Genomic DNA, 25,759 nt, shown 5'->3' with positions numbered 1-25,759 from the left:
TGAATTTGAAGCTTTTTATAAAAGATTAAGCTAGCTAAGAATACTAACAAAATTGTTCAAGGTAACTTTTATTAATGTCTGTGCACCCACAGAAGCTGTAGAAGAAGAAAACAGAAAGATGAAGTTCCCAAATAACGTGGGAACTAATCCTTGAAAAAATACCACAAGTATGTTTTATTTTTTCAAGGATTTTAATAGGATACTACAAGTATGTGGTATCCTATTAAAAGATTTCAATGCAAAAATTGGAAAGGAAGAAATATATAAAAAATATTATTGGAAGCCCAAAGCTCTCACGAAGAAACTAGTATTAATGGGGAAGGAGTGATTTGTGCATCTGTAAATTTAATAATGAGTAATACTGTGTTTATGAGGAAGAATATACATAAACAGATGGAAATCAGATGGATATACATTTAACCAAATAGACCATGTCAATATCCAATAAAGACATGGAAATTGCATCCAGAATATTTGGAATTACCGAGGGGGGTGGGATCTGGTTGGAGATAGTAAAATCGAGAAACACGGCAGCACAGTCAATAGAATGTCAGTATAGATGGGCATGAAATTAGAGTGGGGCTCCTCTGTGTGCATTAAACAATTGAAGGTAGAGAGATGATGGTATATGAGACTTTTGTAGTTGACAAAGTGAGAGGTTGCATGATACAGTGCAAACCTGCCATGGAGAGGTGCTGTTATGTTTGGTGCAGGTAATGTTGTCAACATTTACCAATAGCTTTCATAATCTCTGTAACACACACATGAAAATGACGTATGGTGGCAGTCTGATGTGTAATATTGAGCCTCTCAATGTGTGTGTGTGTGTGTGTGTACATATATATTTAGTTTCATTTTCAAAAGTTCCTTGTTTGCTCTAGAGCAAACAAGGAACTTTTGAAAATGAAACTTGTTTGGTCTCTAGACCAAAGGAACAGAAACTTGGAAATGAAACTTATTTGGTCTCTAGACAAGGAACTTGTTTGATCTAGAGACCAAACCAGGAACTTTTCCAAGCCACTTCAGTATGTAGAATGATTGCCTAACTCTGAGCAATGAAAGTCATTTACAATCTGAGAACATTCACAAAATATCCATGCCAACGTGGTACTCAAATCTGTAGCATATTAATTGGAGAGCAGAGGTGTTATCCACTTGACCAAACAGGTTTGTTTTGTGACTGAATTTAAGGTACAATATGACATATGCCAGTGGACTTTCTATGTTGCATCTACTTCTCTTCAGAGAGAGAGAGAGAGCTGTCATATAAAATATTATAAAATTAAAAATAAATACTTAAATACTGTATAGAACTTCAGAACCTATCATTCCAAAATCAAGCAATATACTTCCAGAAGGAACAGAACATGCCCTTAAGAAAACGAGTAAAGGTAAAGCATCAGGACTTGATCATATTAAGGCTGAAGAAATTCAACAAGGTGGGCTAATTATTTTCAAAGCCTTGGCTGCCAGATTCATGTGGTACTTCAAAGAAAGAAATATTCCAGAGGAATGGAAGACCTCAAAAAAAAAAAACAATACTTCTATTCAAAAAAGGAAACAAGGAAGACATAAAAAAAAAACTGTCGTCTAATCTGTCTACTCTTTCACATATATAAAAGCATGAACAGAATACAAAACACTCTTGAAGACAACTCCAGTAGAGAGCAGGCAGGATTCAGAAGAGTAATTCACAGCATTACTCATTATTCATAATCTATTGTGAAGAGGCTTCTCCACAATAGATTATATCCAGGTCATTTCACAACAAACGGAAAAATGCAGAGAATAACTAATCCCTCTATATTTCCTCTTTATTGATTTTAATAAAGCATTTGATACCATAGAACACAATGCAGTCATCGGTGCCTCACTGGAAATAGATGTGGAACCTACTTATATCCACATGATAAAAGAAATTAACAAAAATCATACCACACAAATAACCCTATTTGATCAAGCTATAAATATTGATATAAAGAGAGGGATCTGCCAAGGTGATGTGATCTCCCCAATTTATTTACCAGCACTTTAGAATTCATTCTGAAAAAAATAGACCTAAATGGAGGAATAAGCATAGATGGTGAAAAACTACAAATCATTATTTTTGCCGATGTTCTAGTACTGATATCCCACAATCCAAAAGACCTAGAAGAAATGGGGAAAAAATATACAAAAAACAGCAGTAAGGTAGGCTTAGAAATGAATCTAGAAAAAACAAAATGGATCAAAAACATCTACACAAGTGACAGTCACCTATGTATTAATAATATCCCTATAGAACAAGTTTACTCCTACAATTACTTAGGACAAACAATAAAAATGAATAACGATTTATCTGAAGAAATAGCAAAAAGAAAGAAAGCTGCATGGCTATCATTCGACAGACTAAAAGAAACTGATCCAAAATACTGATCTATAATGATCATTTCTATACTGATCCAGATCTTGACATCAATGCTAAGGCAAAACTATTTAACAGTGATATTCTTCCATCACTTGCATATGGATCAGAAACACGGAACACGACAAGAAAAGAAGAAGCCTGCAGAATAACTCAGTGTGCAATGGAACATAGGATTTGTAACATCAGCAAAATAGAACATGTCAGAAACACAGAACTAAGAAAGAGATTAAGCATAAAAGATGTGGTAACTGCAGTATATGAAAGCAAGATGAGATGGGCAGGTCACATAGTCAGACTCAGGGATAATAGATGGACATGTAGAATACTCAACTGGCAACCAAGAATAAAGAGAAAACCAGGAAGACCACAAGATGGGAAGATCCACTAGTGAAATCTATGGGCATAACATTATTACTGTATTATTATTATTTAGGCCTCCATGGAGTCAAAAGACTCATCATGGGAGGTCCTTCCTAAGAAACACAAAGTCTATCGAGACTCACCGATAAATATTGATATAAAGGGGGGGGTTTCTTAGGGGGAGGTCCCCCCCCCCTAAGAAACACAAAGTCTATCATACCACTCCTTGAACCCATTGACCGTTCTTGCTCTCACCACTCCATCAGGCAGTGCATTCCATGGTTCAACCACCATCCATGCAAAGAAACTACTCCTCACTCTCTTTCTCACGATCTCCTTTTGTAACATCCGGGGATGGCCTCTTGTCATCACTCCTTCCTGCTGTTCAACCAAGCAAAAGAACTCCCCAGTGTCAACCCTGTAATCGCCTCTCAACAGTTTAAAAGTCTCAATCATATCACCTCTCCTTCTTCTATCCACCAAACTGTGCAGTCCACATTCCCTCAGCCGATCCTCATAACTATCATTGTACATTCCTGAAACCATCTTTGTTATCCACCTTTGTACCCTTTCCACAGTTAATATATCCCCTTCCAATCCTGGGGACCAAATCTGAGAACAATAGTCCAAGTGCGGTCTGATCAGGGTGTTATATCCTTGTTTTCTTTGTCGTTTTATCTTTAATCTTTAATTTTACTTTGCAGTTTGCAGTTAACATTAAACTTTGTATCTCTTACTATCAGATATTCTGTTGCCAACAAATTTGTATAGATTTAAGAATGCGCCAGCCGGCAACTAAATTCTGATACACTATCTAAAATACTTAAGGAAAATTGTAGGGATCAAGATATATGCAGCCGTGGTCCCTATTCTCATATCACTATTGGTTTCCCCTTTAAATGCAAGGTACGAAATTTTCCAAACGGTAATTCAAATCCGCAGAAGATATGACAAACTCAATTGATTATGTAAAAAGAAACACATTTATTATTTCACAAAGACAAGTATACATGTTATTTAAATTCTTAACCTTAAAGGAGTCTGGGTTCCTCTTACTTAATTAAACACGTTTAAACTTCTGTACTATGATCTCTTACTGGGCATAAATTCCTCACTTCTGAACATATATCTATCCTCAGACTCTCACAATCAAGTTACCTGATAATATCATACATGAAACATTACATATAAATACTAGACAATTCAATAAATCTGACATGTAATTCACTAGGACAATAGTACTCAATTCTACTTAATTCTCTCCCCCAAAATATCTGTTAACATTTAATTACTTTCTGAACATATGACATTACTTTTCTTAAATCACTTAAACAGTCCGGAGTTTGGCCTCCTGTTTCGGCTGGAGCCTAATATGTTTTCTTCTTAACAGTAGACACAAGTGTCCAAATTGTAGACTGTTCTTGTGGCACAACACGCAAATGGCGTGTGTTCTTAACTTCTGTTTCTTTACTCCACGGATACTTTAATCCTACATTAATATAAGAAAATCTTCGCTTACCGTTCTTGCTTTGACTAGGTATTCTGATCTGTTCACTGTACCTCCTCTGATGGCGGGCTTTGTTCTACACGAACCGAAAACACTCGGGCACAGATCTGTACGCTGACATGGATTTCATCAGTGGCTCTTTCTCCTTATGTGTTTGAACACATTGTAGTTGCAGCTTTGACTGATGTAACATGCATAGCAAGGGGAGATCCTTGCTACACGTGGCAGCAAGCGCTACATAGCTCTCCTACGGGAAACTTGGTGCCGAAGAAACTCGGAGACCAGACACAAGCGATCAGAGGTAAGAGACAAGAGATAAGAGAGCGATTTGAACTCCCGCCGAAACTTTTATACTTCGGAACAGCTCCCTCACTCGGCAGTGTCGTCATGCATACGGCGGCAGCCGATTGGACGCCGTGGCTACGAACTGTGTTTACATGCCTTAAACTTGTACTTAGCTTATACATATTTATTTATTAATACTACATGACTTTCTACTTTAATTCATTCACAATTACTATCTTAATAAACTTACGGGCTTTCTTAACAATGTTTGGAATTTACTCATCTGGTTATTTACATTTTCCTGGGACATTGTTCGGTACATTTCCCATCAGGAGGCATAAGCATGTCCTTATCCCTTCCTTCTGAGGTAATGTAACGTTGGGTGGAAAAAAGGGATGACTCATCACTTTTTCCGACACAACAAGGGTCTTATACAATGGAATAACTGTTTTATCTCTGCAGGTCAGTGTCCTTCTCATTATTGCAGCAATCCTCTGTGTTACCTTCACCACCTTTGCAATATGTCCCCAAAATTTCAGGTTTCTATCAATCATCAACCCTGGATCTCTTGTCTTCCCTACTTCCTCCAGTATAACTCCTCCCATAGAGTATGCAGTGTCCCATCGATGTTTTCCAAATCTCAAGACTTTACATTTTGCTGCATTAAACTGACATCCCCATTCATTTGCCTATTTATCTAGCTTATTCAAATCCTCTTGCAGGGCTACCACATCTGCACTATTACTAATAATCCTTCCCAGTTTTACATCATCTGCAAACAACTGAATATCCCATTGCTATCCACTGACAATGTCATTGATATAAAGGTTAAACAATATAGGTCCCAGTACTGAGCCCTATGGGACCCCATTCTTCTTCCTTGAAACTTCCCCACCATACACAACTCTCTGATACCTATCGGACAGCCAATCCTGAATCCATTTGACCAATCTGACATCCAGACCCATGTGCTGCAACTTGAATATCAGCTTATCGTGAGGCACCCTGTCAAATGCCTTCACTAAGTCTATGGCAGTGTATGCTTTTCTCTCATCTAATGCTCTTGTAACTTTATCATAAAAGGCTAGCATATTGCTAAAACAAGAGCTGATGCTATCTGTGCCACCAATTCCTGTCCTTTATTTCGGATACTCCTGGCATTAATAATAGCATATAAATGCCGTTGTTTCTATACCCAGCATTATCCCCTCTAGACTCCACTGGGCTCAGTGTTACCTGATAACATGGAAGAGAGAGGCTCAAGATAAAGATCTTAGGAGGCATCTTTGTGACTTGCACTCATGGAGAAATCCTGAGTGAAACACAGTTCCATCGAGGTAATCAACTTCTCTTCAAAGGGAGCTGTCATTGTATAAATATTGTAAGTTAAAAATAAATACTTAACTACTGTATAGATATAAGATATAAATGTCAACTAGATATAAACAGCTTGTATCTAATTGACATTATTTTTTGCATTCAGTATAAGTAAAATGGTATTAATGTTAATCACTTTTTTTTTTTTTTTTTGTAGGTAAATCCTGAAAACCAAGATGACTGTTGTAAAACAGTTTTTACTTTTGCTGTGGAAGAATTTCATGCTCCAATTGAGACACCCATTGGTCACAATATTTGAATTTGGGTTACCTGCAGTATTTTCTATTCTTTTGCTTGTAGTTCGCATATCTGTCAAACCTGATCTTATTACAAATGCAACTATTTATGAACCATTTGATATTGATCACTTGCCAAAAAATTTAACTCCTAATTCACAAGCATTCAGTGATAACTTATGGACCGTGCTGTATGCACCAGATTTTGCTCGTATTGAAAACGTCATGTCTCATGTAGAGAAAAAACTTGGGATTACAGTACAAGGTATGTGTAATATTTTAGATAGATGTTCATAACACATTTTATATATTTCATAAAATAATTAAGCATATTCTTTTTTTTCTGAAATTTTTATTCTTCAGATGTAAATATCTTCTGTGTGTTATTGATCATTTACATATCAGGAACAGCTATATTCAAGAATTCAACTAATCCTATTAAGTAAATAAAGGATGAGTGATTTTTGGAAATTTTTTAGTCTATTTTTGTATTGTTTAAATAAGAAAAAAAATTCTTAAATATAAAGAGCCAATAGGCTTCATTTTGGTGATATAAACATTATTCAAATTAAGGGGTATTAAATCCCACATTGTTTTAAAACCGAATAAGAAACTCAAAGATTGGAATCGGAGAGTTTCATGCCGAATATAGTAAACTATAAAAGTATCGGAGGCCACTAGCGTGAGCTAATGCAAGTAGTCCTAGTATGTAGTACAATCTCAGGCAACTCGTTGCAAAGGTGGGGAAAGTTCTGATCACTAATCTTGGTATTTTCCATAATGTAAAAACACATTTCCTAGGAAATGTATGCTGTTATTACATTATGGTGGGAGGTCACTACCCAGACCGGTTTCAGCCTTTTTTGAGGCTTCATCAGTGAGTAGCTAGATCAAATAGATACCAAAGGGTATAGTGAAAAGAACTTATATACTCTGCTATATAAGTTGTCAAACAGGTGCAACCATTATACCCTTTGGTATCTATTTGGTCTAGCTACTCACTGATGAAGCCTCAAAAAAGGCTGAAACCGGTCTGGGTAGTGACCTCCCACCATAATGTAATGACAGCATACATTTCCTAGGATATGTGTTTTTACATTATGGAAAATACCAAGATTAGCGATCAGAACTTTCCCCACCTTTGCAACGAGTTGCCTGAGATTGTACTACGTACTAGGACTACTTGCATTAGCTCACGCTAGTGGCCACCAATACTTTTATAGTTTACTATATTCGGCATGAAACTCTCTGATTCCAATCTTTGAGTTTCTTATTCAGTTTTAAAACAATGTAGGATTTAATATCCCTTTAATTTGAATAAAGAAAAAAAATATTTATAAACAGAGTAGCTTCTTGAAAAGTTTCATAGCTGTCAACAATTCGATCTCATGCAAATATTGAACTCTTTTATCTCTTTAGTTGGAGGAGGAGGAATTTATTTATTGTGCTTATGAATATGAAATTAATATACATTTATTCAGATAAGGCAATGTAATCTATCTAGTGAAAGGCATTGACTTTCTTTATATGATACTGCACTTCTGCAAAGATTTGTTACTCTGTTCAGAATTGCTTTCTCATTCATAAAATTTCTACAGCCATCATTTATATCTTAAATAAATAGAAAAATAAAGCAGTATAAAAATTGTCTTTGAATTTTCTCTGTTTTAAGAATTAATACAGTGATCTCTCAACTATCTGACTTTCAAATGACCACACCTTCAGTTAACTGATCTTTGATTGGGTTGGTGTCAACATACTTATAGTACAGCACCATATAATTTATCAGTTATATGTTAACCTTCAGTTATCCAATCCTTCTATCATCTAATTGGCAAATTTCTTTCTTATTGTGGTCAAATAATTGAAGCATTACTGTATCTCATTACTTTATCATTTCTGGATTACAAACAGAAAGGAAATTATTATCATCATTATTTTCTTAACCACTATGGAGTCACAAGACTCATTATAGGTGAACAACACTAGTCAGTACAAAGTCTATCGTACCACTCCTTAAACTCATCCACTTTTTGCCTTTTCACCACCCTCTCAATGCATTGGGAAGGTGGTGCTTTCCATGCTCCTACCACTCTCCATGCCAAAAACTTACTTCTTACCCTTTTATTTGCTACTTCCTTTTGTAACTTTTAGGGATTGGTCCCCTTGTACTTGATTTCCTTCTCCTCGTTTTACCATATGAAAAATCTCCTCAATGTTAATATGATAATAACCCTTCAATAGCTTAAACGTTTCATTTGTATCTTCCCTTTGTCTTCAATCCACCAAACTTTGCAGTCTGCATGCCCTCAGTCTATTCTCATAATCAACATTGTACAGTTGTACAGTCTTAATATCATTTTTATTATCTGTCTCTGCACCCTTTCCATGATTAACCAGATATTAGCATAGACATCCAGATCTGGTCTGATCAAAACTTCATACAATGGAACCACCACTTTCATCTCTCATGGTCAGTGTTCTCAATTTTGCAGCACTTCTCTGAGATGTCTTCACAACTTTTGCGATATGTCCTCTGAACTTAAAATTTCAACCCACAGTCACCTCAAGATCCCTCGCTTCTTCCACTTCAGCTCCACTAAATGAGTATGAAGCATCTGATCTGTGGATCCTAAATTTTAAAACCTTACATTTAGTTGCATTAAACTGACATCCCCATTCATTTATCCACCTTTCCAATTGTTCTGATTTCTTCAGTAATGTTAGATCTTGTATTTTGGCCATGACAGACTAACATAGGCTTGAGTTTAAAGTTGCCTTCTGCATTGCTTCCTAATAGAGCATAAGACAATCTTTAGATACTTTGTATTCTGGTTGAGATGTTTCAGTTTTATCTAGGAAAGTTTTTGTTGGCATATGCTTCCAAAAGAGACCAATTTCATTGAGATTGAATATTTGCAAATCATCATAATTACCTTCCTGAATTATCCTTTGCAATTCTTCAAGAAACTTGGCTGCAGAATCTTTATCAGCACTAGCAGATTCCCCAGTTATTCTTATGTTATGCAGTCTAGTTCAATTTTTAAAACGGTCAAACTATCCTAAACTCACAGTAAAGCTTTCACATTCCTCTTGAAATTTGGTCTCTTTCAATGAGGTGAAAATTGAGAGCTTTTGCTTTAATATTCTCTGTACTAAGAGGTATTCTTTTTTTTGGTTGTAATCCTCAATCCAGAGTGATAGAAGATGCTCCATCTTGATCAGTAAATGCCTTCTATTTCGGGTGATCTGCATGCTTAAAGAAGCAGTAGCAACTTTTTCTTGTTCTTTGTATTCTTTGCTCTTATTTAATATAGTTCAAACTGTAGACTCGCTGTGTCCCAGGTCTCGCACAATCATTGTATTCCTATGCTATCTTAATGACTTCCAGCTTTTCTGCTCACTGCAGATTGGCGACAAAAAATTTTGAGTAACATAAAATTTTGCATGATGTAAAAAAATCACGTTAACTGAATAATCACTCGCGTAAAGCGTGAAATGGTATCATTTCATTCAGTTGCGCTAACTGATTATCGTGCATATCGAATTTATATTAAGTGGGGTTTTCCTGTAATTTGATCTGATATACTGCTCATCTGTAGAATGATCATTTTAAAGCAACAGCTCAAAAAGAAGAAATGTTTTTCACGATGATATCTGATACAGCTCTAAATACATCATTTGAAAGAAATGGAGGATAAAAGTAAAACTGATTTTTTACTCTAGTATCCAAGATCATTCTGTTCATCAGACTTTGTAGATAACACATTTTCTATCTATTTGATAGCTGATATATAACAGTCTTAAAGTCGTTCTTTTTTATTTTTGCTACCTGCATTTTCTCTCTAAAGAGGTTTCAAAGAGAGAGAGAGAGAGCGCAAAAATTTAAAGCATCTTCATCTCAAAATGCAGTAACTAAGACAGTTGTTAGATACTGAATGAACTTCTTGACAAGTTATTCATTCAGGATCTAACATGTAAGCTTTACAAAATAACAAAGAAATTTGCATAATACCTGCTTATCAGTGGAAGGTGAGAAACACCTAAGTTGTTGTATCTGAAAGTGTATAGCAGTATGTGTAACGTATTGGAATTATTTATTGTCAAAAGGAAAACTAAAATCAAGAATTATGTCATATTAGCATTTCATGTAAAGGAATAATAGCTTAACTTATGTATTATTAAGCTATCAAAAAAATTGTAAGTCGCCAGGTAAGAAATGACTAATAGGATCAACGGTCACATCTAAGCCGCAAGTGCCTGTCGTAATGATAATGCCAAAGGCTGCAGCTTATGGGGAAGGCTGACGTAAGAGCCTTTCCTCGAAAACAACACCTAATAGCAGGGAGGGAAAGCAAGGGATCAACCTTAGGGCGAGGTAAGTTATGGATTGTGCGAAAAAACAATACAGAAAAAGAGGGCACTGAGAAAGAATATTTAAGGCAATACATGCCAAGCTCTAGGCTTTTTTCTGTTTCTTCCGGGATTTTGGAGATCAAGGACTCTCGACGAGAGATCGATGATAGGACATGCCGAGGGTGCTATGTCGACGGACAGTCGGCCGTGTTCATGACTTGCGCTGAGAGGTATTCCGTGGAGACCCGTACGAGAATCAACAACTCATGCAGAATGGTGCCAAATGCTGAGGAGAAGGCTCGTAGTTCCAGCCATTTCCTGATTTGTGACCTGTAGCAGAGAACGGAACAACTCAATCACGAGACCTGACCCAGAATCAGCCAAGATGAAGGATGACCCGAGCAACATGTGGCAGCTAATAGACCTTCGAAGTGAAGTGACTTGGTAAAGTAAAGATCCTTTTGTTTTATATCTTGAGACTGTTTGAAGGTAGAATTTGCGTCTTGATAAAGCAAGACTGAGGACATTTTAGAGAACTTTGGCAGGATAGAGTAATTAATACGCCCAATTCTATTAGACAAAGAATTGTATAGGACAAATCTCTAACTTGTATATGACTGAAGTAGTGAAAACCCTTTTTTTAATTGAGTAAAATTTAGCTAAGAGAGAAATGAGTTGTTAAATATCTATTTAAAGTAAATGTGAATGAAAGAACTCCACTTGAGTGTGACATTGTTTAATTATCCATTTATATTACATGATTTTGCATGTCAGTTTATGTAAGAAGGTTAGATTAGTATTGAACCATTTGTATAGCTTAGCATAAGACATTCACTTAGCCTAGCAATTCAGAAGTTTTGATAACTTAATATAAGATTTAATGTACCTGTCTTTTAGCATTAATAAACATGTTTTGTTACTTGAACCTGAGTCTTGCCTGAATTCGCAGTGTCAAACTACCACTTGTGAAAATGGAACCAAATGGAAGGAGTTTAGATAACTATATAATTGAGATTAGATCTTATGACACGACTGCAAGGTACCGAGATCTACATACTCGCATGTGAATTCTAGATTAACGTATATGCCTAAAACCTAGGAATAATTCCCTGAGCGTGAATTATATTCTTGTTATAGGAAGCTGGCTGGCACAGTTAAAATATAAATTTGCCATTTTCTGAAGAGGAAATATCCCTAGGAGCCAAACCGGGTTATATATTAAGGAGAAAGGTATAAAATTAAGATAGAAGGATATAGAGAGAACTGGATCAAAATTAGATCATACTAAATACGTACTCTAATAAAGAAATGAAAATACAGAGACATAACACAGTGCAATAGTTTCAAACGAGGTCTGAAGTCTGTTTATCATCCATCTAAGATGGATTGAGTCCCATAATTTGGGATTTCAGGCAGTTTAATGCAGCTGGCTTGTCATTAGTCTGCTACATCCTTGTAAGTGATAAGTATTTTATGTTTGTAGATTTATTATTATTTTATTATTATTATTTATCCAAGACCCCATGGAGTCAAAGACTCATCTAGGAGGTCCTTTTATCAAACACATAGCTCATCATACCTTGCTTTCAACACATTCAAATTCTCTGCAGACACCACACTTTCAGGCAAGGCATTCCAATCATTCACAATTCTGAATGAAAAAAAACCTGCTTCTCACTCCCTCTACTCACACTCTTCTTATACAGTTTCCAGGGATGACCTCTGGTTCTCCCCTGATCTCCCACTATTTTCTGTAGAACCTCTCCACCTCTCCTATAACAACCTCTTAATAACTTGTAGGTCTCTATCATATCTCTCCCCCTCCTCCTCCACCAGACTCTGCAAGTTGCATCTTCTCAATCTTTCCTCATACTCGACATTCCAGAGGTCAGAAATCACCTTAGTCAGTCACTTCTGGACCCTCTCCAACATCTCTTCATCCTTTTGAAAACCAGGTGACCAAATCTGGGCACAATATTCCATGTGTGGCCTAATACAATGGAACAAGAATCTCCGTACTTCTATAAGTCAGTGTCCTCTGCATCATTCCCAGAAGTCTTTGTGTTTTCTTCACAATTTTGGCTATGTGTCCCCTAAATTTCAGAACCTTATCCATTATCAACCCCAGATCTCTTATTTCCTCCATCTCCGACAGTATATCCTCACCAAGCATAAATTCTGCCTCCCATTTTTGTTATCCAAATTTTACATTGAACTCGCATCCCCATTCCTGTGCCCAATCATTCAATTTATTCAAGTCTTCTTGTAAGGCCACAACATCTTTTACTCTTCATAGTTTGTCCCAACTTTGCATCATATGCAAGCAACTGAATATCTCCATCTAAATCTTTACCAATATCATTTATATACAAGTTAGACAGCAATGGCCCTAAAACAGACCCCTGAGGTACACCACTAGTAACTTTCCTTTTCCTGGATATTGCTCCCCCATACACAACTCGTTGATACCTATCAGATAGCCACTCTCCAATACAATGCACCAATCTAAATATCCAACTCATCCACTCCAGTTTGACTATCAACTTATCATCTATTTTCATGGGGGCTAGTTTGCCTGTTTGCTGGATGGAAAACTCCAAGTTTCTGGGAAGAAAATCCCTGCTACTTCCATATGAGACCATCTAATTCACCTTCATTAGAAAAGCCCTGATAAAGGTTCTTTGCATTGTAGACTTGATTCAAACCCAGGTCTTTCCAACCAAAGGGCTTTGTTTATACTCACTGAGCTATGGAGGCTCTCATGGTCTGATCAGGTATTTTTATAATTGAACAACCACATCCTTATCTCATCTGGTCAGTGTCCTTCTCTTATTGCAATAGGTTGAGAGTTGTCTTTATCACTATTTTCATTGTATCCATTAAACTTGAATCACTTCCTGTCTACCACCAGTCTATAATTCCATGATTTCTCTAGTATAATTCTGCCATTAGAATACCTACATTTAGTAGGTGGTTTATACATGGAACTAGCATCTCAGAACCAGCTTTGTCATCTTTCCATCCTATTCAGATCCGCCATTAAGGTAGCTGTTTCTCAACTTTCACTATTATCTTCATAATTTGATTAGAATATAGTGATACACCATTTGATTTTATTTGCTTATAGGTGATTCCTTTGTTAACTTAAATTATCTTCAGGGATTTATCTCTTGCTTGAGGAGATCCCAATAAGATCTTCTCAAAATCCAGTATATTTGCATAGAATAATACTCTTAATATTTCCAATACTTTTGATACTTAATATTTTCAGTAATTTTTGTGCTTTTAATATTCTATAATGAAACACAAGGCATAATCACAAAAAAGATCTTAGTTCTTCTTCTCCCATTCATAATGCTAAACTTGACAGTAAAAACCAGATCACTCACTTCTTAGACTGACTTATTTCTAGCCTTTCCTGACATAACATCACTTCTGTAGCATCCTCAGCTTCCAAATAACTTGACATCTTTTTTTAACTCAAGGCATTACTTTTCTGTCTAGTTACTTACTCTGTTCAAATCCCATATCTACCAAACCTTGGAATATTGCTCTCATATTTGGGTTGGTGTACCAAAAACCTCTTAAAAAATTCTTGATACTGTTCAAAAGAGAGCAGTTCAGTAGACCCTCCTCAGCTGCTCTCTCATAGGTAATCAGTTTCTGCATTGTGTCTCTTCTACAGATATTTCCATGGGCTCTATTTATCAGAATTGGCATTCATCATGTCCTGCATTTCTTCTAAACCTATAATAATAAGATCAGAAGCTGTCAAACATCATTTTACAGTTGAACCTCAGACTTACTGAACCTGCTTATCTCATTCATGGTTCATTCCGTCTATCTCAGTTCTCTGGAAAGACTTCCCCATAAAGTATTCCTCAAAGACTGCAACTTCCAGTTCTTCCTTAAGGAACATGCTTTCCAGTTGTGGATACTTTAGTTAGCTTGCAGTTGCTCCTCAGTATTTAACAAGCACAATCATTAACCACCTTACCACATCCTTGAAAAACTTCAAAACCTCTAAAGCTTCATATCCATCATAAATTTCAATGTAATATCAATGGTATTACAATTTTTAATATGCACTTCGCATCCATGGAAATGTAGACGTATATATACGTTCTGGCTGGTAGCGTGGTTAATATAATTTCATGTGCAGACTTCTGTTTTAGTGTGCTTAGATCAGTTATGGATGAAAACAGGAATATAAACTTTTACTATAATAAATTTAGTTAAATCCTTTATCCAAGTGTGAGCAAACAAAGTTTGCACCTGAAAGTATCTTCAGGACTGGGGTAAGGTGGCACAACACCAGGCAACTCTTTGCAAAGGTGGAGCAAGCTCACAACACTCCTATCTCAGTATCTCCCATAATGCAAAACACATCTCCTTGCAGATATGTATAATGTTATGCATTAAGGGAAGGGCCACTACCCAGACTAGTTTCAACCTTTATTGAGGTCTCTTCAGTGGGAGCCAGGCCCGAGTGGAGATACCAGGCAGAAGCATTAGCAAGGTCATCTCTACCTATAGGAGTTGTCAAATGATGTGCCATCTTTTTATTAAATTACTCTGGATTTAGAGAAAGATGTTGAAAGTTTATTTTTCACTTTGTTAGACTATAATAAATTTAGTTTAATCCTTTATCCAAGTCTTGAAGATACTTTCAGGCGCAAACTTTGTTTGCTCACACATTTAATAAAAAGATGGCACACCATTTGACAATTCCTATAGGTAGAGATGACCTTGCTAATACTTCTGCCTGGTATCTCCACTCGGGCCTGGCTCCCACTGAAGAGACCTCAATAAAGGTTGAAACTGGTCTGGGTAGTGGCCCTCCCCTTAATGCATAACATTATACATATCCAAAAGGAGGTGTTTTGCATTATGGGAGATACTGAGATAGGAGTGTTGTGAGCTTGCTCTACCTTTGCAACGAGTTGCCTGTTGTTGTACCACCGTACCCCAGTCCTGAAGATACTTTCAAGTGCAAACTTTGTTTGCTCACACTTGGATAAAGGATTAAACTAAATTTATTATAGTCTAACCAAGTGAAAAATAAACTTTCAACAAACTTTTACTATAATGTATATCAGTGTGTTCTGTTTTCTGTATACATAGCAGTTTGGCTTTAAAGGTTGTGTTTTTGACAGTAAAATCACATTAGTATTCTGCTGATAAATCAAAAGAATCAGCAATATATCCATGAGAATATAGTATACAATTATTTACTCATACTCATTAGCATTGCTACATTAACTTGAATGATTCTTAAAATCTTGCTGTTTATCCATTCTATTGTATTGTCCTATTGTAGATAATGAGTCCTATTGTAGACAGATTTTACAACAAATTTATATCACAGTTATCTGATTGTTAGGTGAGTCTGAACTCATATATACTGTACAGTATATTCTGTCATAGCATAAAGAATGTATCTGAAATAAAATTCTTGATTTTCAATACATTCTTGTAACACTCATTTGTCCTGAAGACAATATGTTGCTTGTTTAAATATTGATGAACTGGTTATTAATTTTAATTTTTTTTATCTCTTAACTAATTTTATGAGAGAAAGTTGAACAAAAAATACCTAATTTTTCATTATTAGGTATTTTGGGTACAAAATAAAATGATAATTTATTAATTTTATTTTAGAAGTAACAATTCTTTCATGACAAGTTAAGAAAAAAAAATTTTTTTTTTCCTTTTGCATCTTTTTTTCTTTGCACATAAGCACACATTCTCATCAGGTTGGTTTTCTTTTTAAGTGGAAGGAATGCCATCTGGAAAATGATAGGCAATAAGCCTAAAAGGAGTTATGACTAATTCCAATATAACAAGTATTCACAAATAATTTGTATTTTCCAACAAGGAGGTCTGTTAATTCCATTCTGAAATCAATAGGCTTCTTAGATTGGCCATATCTCCAAAAGATGAAAACTATTTTCTTGTAATATTTCTTTCCCATGTTTCTTTATATTGGGTATGTTGATAGTCTTATCAATGTGATCAACCTCCTCCCTCGCCATTGTATTATTATAATTAACTACAATGTGGGGATAACAACAGCTTTGCACCTACATTGGCATTCTTTCATTTGAGATGAATGAACTGTTGAAAGCAGAATCACATAACCAAAATCAACTAGAATTATCTTTCCATTTCATTTCAGATCAGAGAAAATAACTATAATTGTCATCTCTACATGACAAAAGACAGCTTCATACCTATGTCTCTCTCACATGTCATGCCATCAACACAATTCTACCAATAATCTAAATTCATCATACATCACACCCAGAACACAAAATAAATAAATGGTAACAGCCATATGAATATTTTGGTTTAAATGCTTAAAAATGTTAGAACTTGTTATAACCCACCTGAACTTGAGTGTTAATGAATGCATGAATGAATTGGAAGGAATTAATGCTGATTATGATCATTTCAGGTGGGTTATAACAAGTTCTAACATTTTTATTCATAGAAGTCTCTTTGTTACATAGAAAGTATGGACTTGTTGCCATATTATTAGAATTTGTGGGTAGTTAGTATTTATGTAAAATATATTGCTGTATTTCATATTTGAATAGCTATTAAGATTTATTAATTAGAAGCATGTCTGTTTTATCTAATAACTTATTTTATGAAAAATATATTTTCATTTGTTATGAAGTAATATTTTTGCCTGTTTCTGCCTAGCATTTAAATCTGAAAAAGATATTTTGGATTATTTCCTTGGTAACATAAGTAGACAGTCATCAGTATTAGCTGGTGTTATTTTTACTAGTGAAGTGCTAGAAAATGCTACTTTTTCTGATGCCATTTCATATAAGGTAACTATGGTTTTCATAAATTACTTAATATTTTGTATTTCATTATTTCATAAATTGTTACTTTTTAAGAAAACAAATTTACACATTTATATTTCATTTTATCTGTTACATATATGAAAGTTTAGAATCTCTAGTGATAATTAACATGAAAAAGGTAAATGTTGTAACAAGAGAGAGAGAAAGAGGAAATGTAATGACATTTGATTTAAATAATTACAGTTTACAATGAATACATATAGCACACCTCATAATAAGATGAGGCTTTATTGTGGATCACAATAATAATAAAACAGTGTAAGATAAAGCATGCAATAAAATTTTTAAATATATTGTTGAATGGATATACAGACAAATATTAGTTGATGGCTTTGAATTCAGTAGATACACCAATTATTACTTAAGCAAGGGCATCTTGCATGCACATTTTTTTAGTATTACTAAATATTATTATTATTATGGATATCTCCATGGAGTCAGCGGACTCATCGCAGGAGACCCAAACAATCAAAACAATATCTGTCATATCTCTTTTTGAATTCATTTACAGAAGAACTCACAACTGAGTCAGGCAATGCATTCCATTCATTCACTATCCTCCAGGTGAAAAACCTCATTTTCACACCCTTGTTAATCACGCTTTTCCTTAATTTCCAGGAATGACCTCTTGTTATTCCATCACTATCACGCAGCTGAAAAAACATTTCCACTGCATCAATCTTATAAAAACCTCTTAGTAATTTAAATGTTTCTGTCATATCCCCTCTTCTCCCCCTATCAACCAACCTCTGCACTCCTCAATCTATCAATGTAGGGAGCATTTTTTACATCACTCACCAACTAGTCACTCTCCTCTGAACCCTCTCCACAACCTCCTCATCTCCAAGGAATCCAGGTGACCAGACCTGAGCACAGTAATCCAAATGTGGAAGTATCAACGCTTTATAAAGGGGAATAATAACTTCTTTATCTCTGGATGTTAGTGTGTTCTTCAATAACCAAGTAATCCTATGTGCAATTTTGGACACCTTAACAATGTGTCCCCTGAACTTCATCTCCCTATCCACCAACATCCCAAGTCCCTAGCCTCATCAATCTCTTGGAGTACCAATCCATCAATGTAGTACACAGCTGGTAATCTTTTAATCCCAAAATGCATAAGTTTACACTTTTTCACATTGAACCGACATCCATTACCTTTTGCCCAGTTTGCCAGCTTATTTAAATCATCCTGCAACCTCTCAACATCAGCTAGATTTTTTATTGCACTATCCAACTTTGCATCATCAGCAAAGTTGGGTAGTGCAACTGAATATCTCCCTTTAAGCCATTTCCTATATCATTTATGTACAAATTAAACAACAATGCCCCAAGCACAGAGCCCTAAGGCACACCACTGGTCACCTGTCTCATCCTGGACTCTGCTCCTCCATACACCACCTTCTGGTATCTCTGCCCGAGCCATTCTCTTATCCATATCACCAATTTAGTATCCATCCCTGTCTGCTCCAATTTACACAACAGTATTCCATGGGGTATCCTGTCAAAAGCCTTAGCAAAATCCAGAAGTACCACTGTGTAGCCATTTCCTTTGTCCTACTCAGATGTCATTCTGTTATAAAAAGTTAATAAATTGCTAAGGTAGGATTGACCTTTAACAAAACCATGTTGGCCCCTATAGAGTATCATATCCTGATTCACCCATTCATGAATTAGATTTTGATTTAAATTTTGCAATATAGTAAGTACCTCTGATTTCTTAACTTCAATTCTCACATTAGTTATTGCTACAGGTACAGAGATATCCTCACTTGGGTGATAGACTTTTGAAAAGTGATCACTCAATAACTCAACTATTAAATCTGAATTGGTCACCTCAATACCATCAACACCCACTAAAGTTTTCCTTCTGAAGTCATTCTTCCTTTTACTTGCCACATAGTGGAAGACCTCTTTGGGATTACCCTTGATCTCCTTGGCTAAGGTCTTCTCATAATCTGATTTAGCTCTTTATGCTGGTACCTTTCCTAGCTTGAGCCCTGTACTGCTCATGGGCATACTGATCGCCTTTCTCCTTGTAAATTCTCCATAGCATTTTCTTTTTTTGCAGATCAAGCTTGATACTACTACTCATCCATGTAACGCCTGTCTTGTTTGTCTTCCTGACCATGGAGACACAATTTGATATTGCCTTCCTCAGATACCTGCTGATTTTATCCCATGCCCTGCTAACATCTTTCCCCTGCAATATGTTCTGCCATGGGATGGCTGCAAGCTCACTCTGAAGCTTGTTATAATTACCTAACCTGTAGTTCCGTATATACCCCTTCTTAAGAAAGAAATCCACAAATTTTGCAACTTCCCAAGTCAATACCACATGATCACTCTTATCAATTGGAGGTAACAAGGACACCTTACTTATGCATATGTCCTCTGAACCAATGACCAGGTTCGACACTCTCACATCACGTGTCCCTTCAGTTATGTGCTGTTTCAAGTAGTTATCTCATGGAAGATGTATGAATTCCATTTCCTTTTTGCCACATGATATTTCCTCCTTCCAGTTGATATCACCATAATTAACATCCCCCATAATAATCACTAACCGTGCACTCATTGTGCTAATTCGCTGATGCATGAATTCAATATCATTCCCTGTACCCCCTGGCCTGTAGCAGCAACCAACTGTATATTTGGCATTGGTCACTATTTCACACCAGACTGCCTCAAATGAACTATCATTCACATGTCTATCATCTTAATATACTACTTTCTTTGGCTGCAACTCATAAGCTATCATCAACAGTACTCCTCCCACTGCTCTATCTTCTCTATCCTCCCTGAAAATACTGTACCCATCACATTCAATTCCAGTGACCACATCTTCTGCTGACAGCCAAGTTTCACTAATGCCTACAACTTTTGGTGAGATTGCATTGACTAATGCCAAAAATTCTTCTCTCTTATTTCGAATGCTTCTTGCATTAGTGTACAAAAATTGCAGATTCCCTTTAGTTCTTGTACCAGCTTTAGAACTGATATACATGTCACTAATTTCAGTAGTTGCATGCCGATTTTTATCCACTCTATTCTGCAATTTATTCCGCAAATAAGGATCAACAAACATACAATCACTGCTTAAGTTTCTTCCTCTTACACTCAACCTTTTCAATTTTATTTTCCCTGCCCAATTACTTCAACTTCTTCAGAAAACAGTAACTTCAGTCGCTTATGACCTTCCATGTTTAGATGCAACCCATCTCTTGCATACAACTGTCTTTTTCCTTCAAACACACTCCAGACATCAACAAATTCCAGACCTCTTTTTTTGCACATTCTTGCTATCATATCATTCATTATCATTGCTCGTCTACTTAACTCATACTTGTCAAAATGAGGCAGCACACACACACACACATACACACAATCCTCCCATTGACACTTTTTTCTTCAGGATATCTAACAATGCTCTTAAATCTTTTGCTACCCGATTTATACTACCACTCAGGTCATTTGTGCCCATCATAACTATCATCTTTTCTGCATCATGCCCTCTCTTTATTGCTAAGGCCACTCTCTATTGTTCCACCAGCCAAGCACTCCTCAGGCATGCCGCTCTCCATACCCTTAATCATTGAATCGCCATATATTTTGCCACTCATAACTTCATTCAAGTCCAAACCAACGTCACTCACTGCCTCATTTTCTATGCTATTCAGCATGACTCTCTCAGTTTCATTACTCAATGCTCTTTTACTTACTCCCTCACTCTCATGACATCTCATTTTTTCTAGACCAATTGTGCTTTCATTCTGTTGACTCCCAATCACTCTCATACTATTTATTACATCATCAATCACCAAAGACTCTCCCATACTTAATCCTGTTCGTTACTTCAGCTAAAGTAATCTCCATAGTCCTAATTTCTCTATTCAACACATTTAACTCAGTTTTAATTTCCAGAACCTCCTTACTGAGCACTTCAAATTCCTCTTGCAGAAGATGAAGGTCACTTTTCATTTTCATGAACTCCTGCCAAAGTTCTTCTGCTACGGTCCCAATGTCTGCTTCCATTCCTAATCGCTCTAGCCTATCCCGACACTTCTCACATACATCGACATTTTCATTCTTCTCATTTAGCCAAACAGTCCACAGATCCTTCACATTCTTCAGCTCATACATATAGCAGTTTCTGCAACACATCTGTTGCGAAGAATCCAATGCAGAATCAGACTTTCGTATAGAAGTCCTCTGAGCCGCTGACGTATGTCTCTTGTTGGATGCCATCTTTAGACGCTGAAGTAGTGAAACAAACAGCAGCGGAAACACAATATATACAACAGAGTTTCAAAGAATAACGCCACTGAAGGACACTTGTATCCAACTGAAGCACAACTGCAGCACAATCTGAAACAAAAAGCCACACTATACTTTAATTTAAAAACATGTTTTATAGCATAACTCAACACGACTGCCATGTTTACTAGCAACACTAGCGCCCCCTCAAAAAAATCTTTGTGATGGCCGGGAATCGATCCCAGGTCAACTGCTTGGAAGGCAGCTATGATAACCACTATACCATTGTTGCACTCAAAAACTAACTCCAGAACAGGGATATGAACCTTGGACCCTTAGGTGAAAAGCCTAATGCTCAACCAACTGAGCCATCCGGGCACAAAATCAGGATAAAATAGTAATCCTCACATCAGATTTTGAATATCCAAACTTATTAACAAATTTTTAAAGGTTTATAAAACAATGAATAATGATAATTTGCTTTCACAATGGGGTTGTACTGCATTTCGATTTTTTTTTTTTCCATATTCCAATTTTTTTAATTGCTATTTCAATTAGATACGTCCTAGAGCAGCTTCATTAAGTAAAAGAGATTTATCAAAAGTAGGAAACTTACATTCTTGGAGTACGGATCTTACATTCCCAAGATTTCAGTCATTGGGTCCAAGAGAGAAGAGCAGTGCATGGGGTGGAGATCCAGGTAAGAATAATTAAACTTTCTACAAAGTATAAAAATAGTATTAGAAGCAAATGAATAATGTCTGTAACCTTCTGTGGATGCTTTTCATACCTTATCAATGACTAATATGTCTACAGTGAACTTTAAGTTTACTTCATTCAACTGGTTTTGCTGAAATGGTGGTCTGCTTTAATAAGATTAAGCAAAAAAAAACCCAGAAATTGTATACAGTAGATGTTATATAATTAAACAGACTGATTTTACATCACTCACAATAGGACAGCTTGGTAATAAGTTTCTAATATTCTAGGATTAGTATGATCCACAATGTCAAATGCATGTCATTGTAGTCTGATTGATATATTGTTTTCCATATATCATCTCTGCTAAATTGAACTGTGTGATAAGAGCTGTCCATGTAATAATTCATTATCAAGACTTTTGGTGGTTCTTGTTGTACTTGCAGGGGATGTGAATCATTTTGGCTGCTGTTTGGAACTTTCCAAGGTAACTGTAACTCTTATGAAATATAAGGTATCTGGGTCTGCTGTTAGATTACATTATGTATTTCCTTTGTTGTAAGGAAGAACATCCCAATTTATGTGATTTCTTTTTTTCTTTTCTTTTCTTTTTTTTTTTTTTAAATATCTTTGAATAAGTTCACCCATCCTGATTTCTCCCAAGTGGTTTGTCTGCACTGTCAGATAAATTTAAAAATATAAATTAAAAAATTAAATTATATTTATTTATAGTATATTTAATATATATTTATTAAATATTTAGTATGTTTAATATATTTAATATATAGTATATTTAATATGCCTGCCTGGTTGGCCAAGTGGTTAATGTATCTGCTCTCCAATCAAGAGGCTGTGGGTTCGAATCCCACCTAGACATGGATGTTTGTGATTGTCTTTCACCTTCATAAATTCATTCATACAAGTGAGTAAATACTCTCCCAAGATGGACTGGGTCACCATGGGAGAAGTAGATTACCCCCCCCCCTTACACACACACACACACACACACACACACATAATGGGAGAGGCCTTTACCCCAGCAGTGGGGAAAAGTTACAGGCTGGAAAAAAATATGTATATATTTAATATATAGTATAACCAAGTGGAAAACTTTCAACATCTATCTCCAGTCCAGAATATTTTAGTAATAAGGTGTTTCATCTTTTGGTTACTTGTATATGGAAATATGACTGCTTCATTACTTCAACCTAGATATCACTTCTGGGTCTGGTCCCACAGATGAGACCTCAATAAAGGTTGAAACTGGTCTGAGTAATGGCCCTTCCATAATGCCTACCATTATATATGTCTATAATGCTTTGCATTATGAGATGCTATGGCAAGTGATGTGAAGTCATTAGCCTCTATATACGAGTTGCTTAGTCGTACAGTTACTTCATGCACAAACTTTGTTTGCTTATGCTTGGTTAAAGGATTATACCAAGAATATAATTTCTTGGTAAGTAGAAAAACTTTCAACATGATAATCATCTGGAATGACATCAAGCCATAAGTGCATTATGCCCCATTGTCATTAGTGAGGAATATGTTCAAAGCAGAACATTATCTAGCATTATAGATGGTAGTTCATTTTGCAAAATTCCAGCACAAATATCACTGTCTGAAGATTTATGTTTCAATCAGTATGTTATCAATAATACCACTCATTGACAGTAAAATGATGCTAGAAATTATTTTCTGCTTTGCCAAGTGAATTGTCTTAGTCAATAAAAAGAAATTTCTCATTTTGTTTATTTACTCCATCACAAATAAATTATTCTTCATAAGTGAACAAGTGTATTGATGTTGCAGTGTAATAGTGGGATTGTGCATCAAACCAGCATCAAAATTCCAACCATTTAAGTCTGATGACAGATTTAAGATGTTGAGTTTGTTGAGTGTGGTATGGATACAGTCCTTCATTATGCTACATTGCCCAAACTGTCATGTTCAGAACATGGAAGTTGGCAAAACTTGGTGTTCTGACATATTTACTATGATCTGCTATTCAAATAATGTTGTTTTCCTATTAATGGACATTCATCACTGAATGATGCGTTTGGAAATAAGACACTTAAGGCCTGCACTTTATACCGTTCGTGTGCCTGCAGGTCACCTTTCTCTTTAAATTCCCTCCACAGTTGTTTCTTTTTTTGACATAAGCTTAATGGTGTTATTCATCCATTTAACCCCTACTTGTTTTACTATTCGGACTCTAGGTATACAATCTGCCATAAACTCCTGTAAATGCTCCTTGACCACTTCCCATGCTCTATCGACATCCAGCCCTTGCAGTTTTACATGCCATGGCACTGAACCAAGCAATGTCCTAAGCTTGTCATACTTCCCAGTCATGGTAATTTCATATCATTAATCAAAAATTCCACACCTTTAGCCACCTCCCAGGTCAAGACCTTATGATCACTCTCACCAATAGGTTGCAACTTGGTCATATTCATTACAGTCAAATTCTCAGATGCTATTACTAGGTCAAGCACTCTCAAACCTCTAGTATTTTCAATTACATGCTGTCTCAGATAGTTATCCCTTAATAATTGAATAAAATCCAGATCCTTCCTCACATGTGTCCTCTCTTCCCTTCAATCAATGTTACCATAGTTGAAATCCTTATAATAATTACCCTCCTTCCACTTATTGCTTCTATTTGCTTATGCATACTATCGCCACCATCTATTCCATCACTTGGTCTATAGCAGCACCCAACTGTATCTTTTATTCTGCCAGTCTCAATCTCACACCAGATAGTCTCAAATGAGCTCTTTTCACTATCCTGCAATACAACTTCAATTCTCCTTGGCTGCAGTTCATCAGCTATCATTAATAATACCCCCCCCCCATTTTATTCTCTCTGTCCCTCCTAAACACGCTATAACCTATACATTCTATCCTACTAACTATATCATCTTCCGTCAGCCATGTTTCACTAATGCCAATAACCTGTGACCAGGAAGAGCCAATCAAGGCCAAAAATTCTTCCTTTTTGTTCCTAATACTCTGGCATTAGTATACATGAAATGCAGAGGTCCCACCCCTATCTTGATCCTATTTATTAATGGGATAGTTATTCTAACTATCCCATTCCAATTTCTTGTCCTTAGTACTGGCTCGGGTACATTATATACATTCTTACAGTCAACTGTCTCACTGATGTCTGCATATCCACTTCCTCCCCTCCTTGGTAGTTCTAGTTTCCCTGGTTCTGCACATCCATTTTTACTTCATTCAGCAAAAAGTTTTCCAGTCTCGTCACACCAAATCCATTCAAATGCAGGCCATCCATCTTGTATAAATCCTTTTGCACATCAAACTCATTCCACACATCCACGAATTCCACACCACACCGTCTGCATAACCTGCACATAAAGTCATTTGTGAT

At 36.0% G+C, this 25,759-nt stretch overlaps 1 protein-coding gene across 1 annotated transcript in view; it reads left to right on the top strand.

Annotated features, from left to right (window-relative positions):
• Positions 1 to 6,112: 6,112 nt before the first annotated feature.
• Positions 6,113 to 25,759, top strand: part of Abca3 (ATP binding cassette subfamily A member 3) — a 524,972-nt gene continuing 505,325 nt past the window's right edge. Inside the window, exons 1-3 of the mRNA XM_090407639.1 lie at positions 6,113 to 6,437; positions 17,237 to 17,370; positions 22,222 to 22,363. Coding sequence (XP_090263765.1) covers positions 6,113 to 6,437; positions 17,237 to 17,370; positions 22,222 to 22,363 — 601 coding nt within the window. The remainder of the gene's footprint in view (positions 6,438 to 17,236; positions 17,371 to 22,221; positions 22,364 to 25,759) is intronic.

Source organism: Typopeltis vanoorti, chromosome 17 (assembly GCF_054136105.1).
Source record: "Typopeltis vanoorti isolate ZY-2024b chromosome 17, IOZ_Tvanoo_1.0, whole genome shotgun sequence".
Lineage (NCBI taxonomy): Eukaryota > Metazoa > Arthropoda > Arachnida > Uropygi > Thelyphonidae > Typopeltis > Typopeltis vanoorti.
This window is presented reverse-complemented; position numbering and strand designations above follow the sequence as displayed.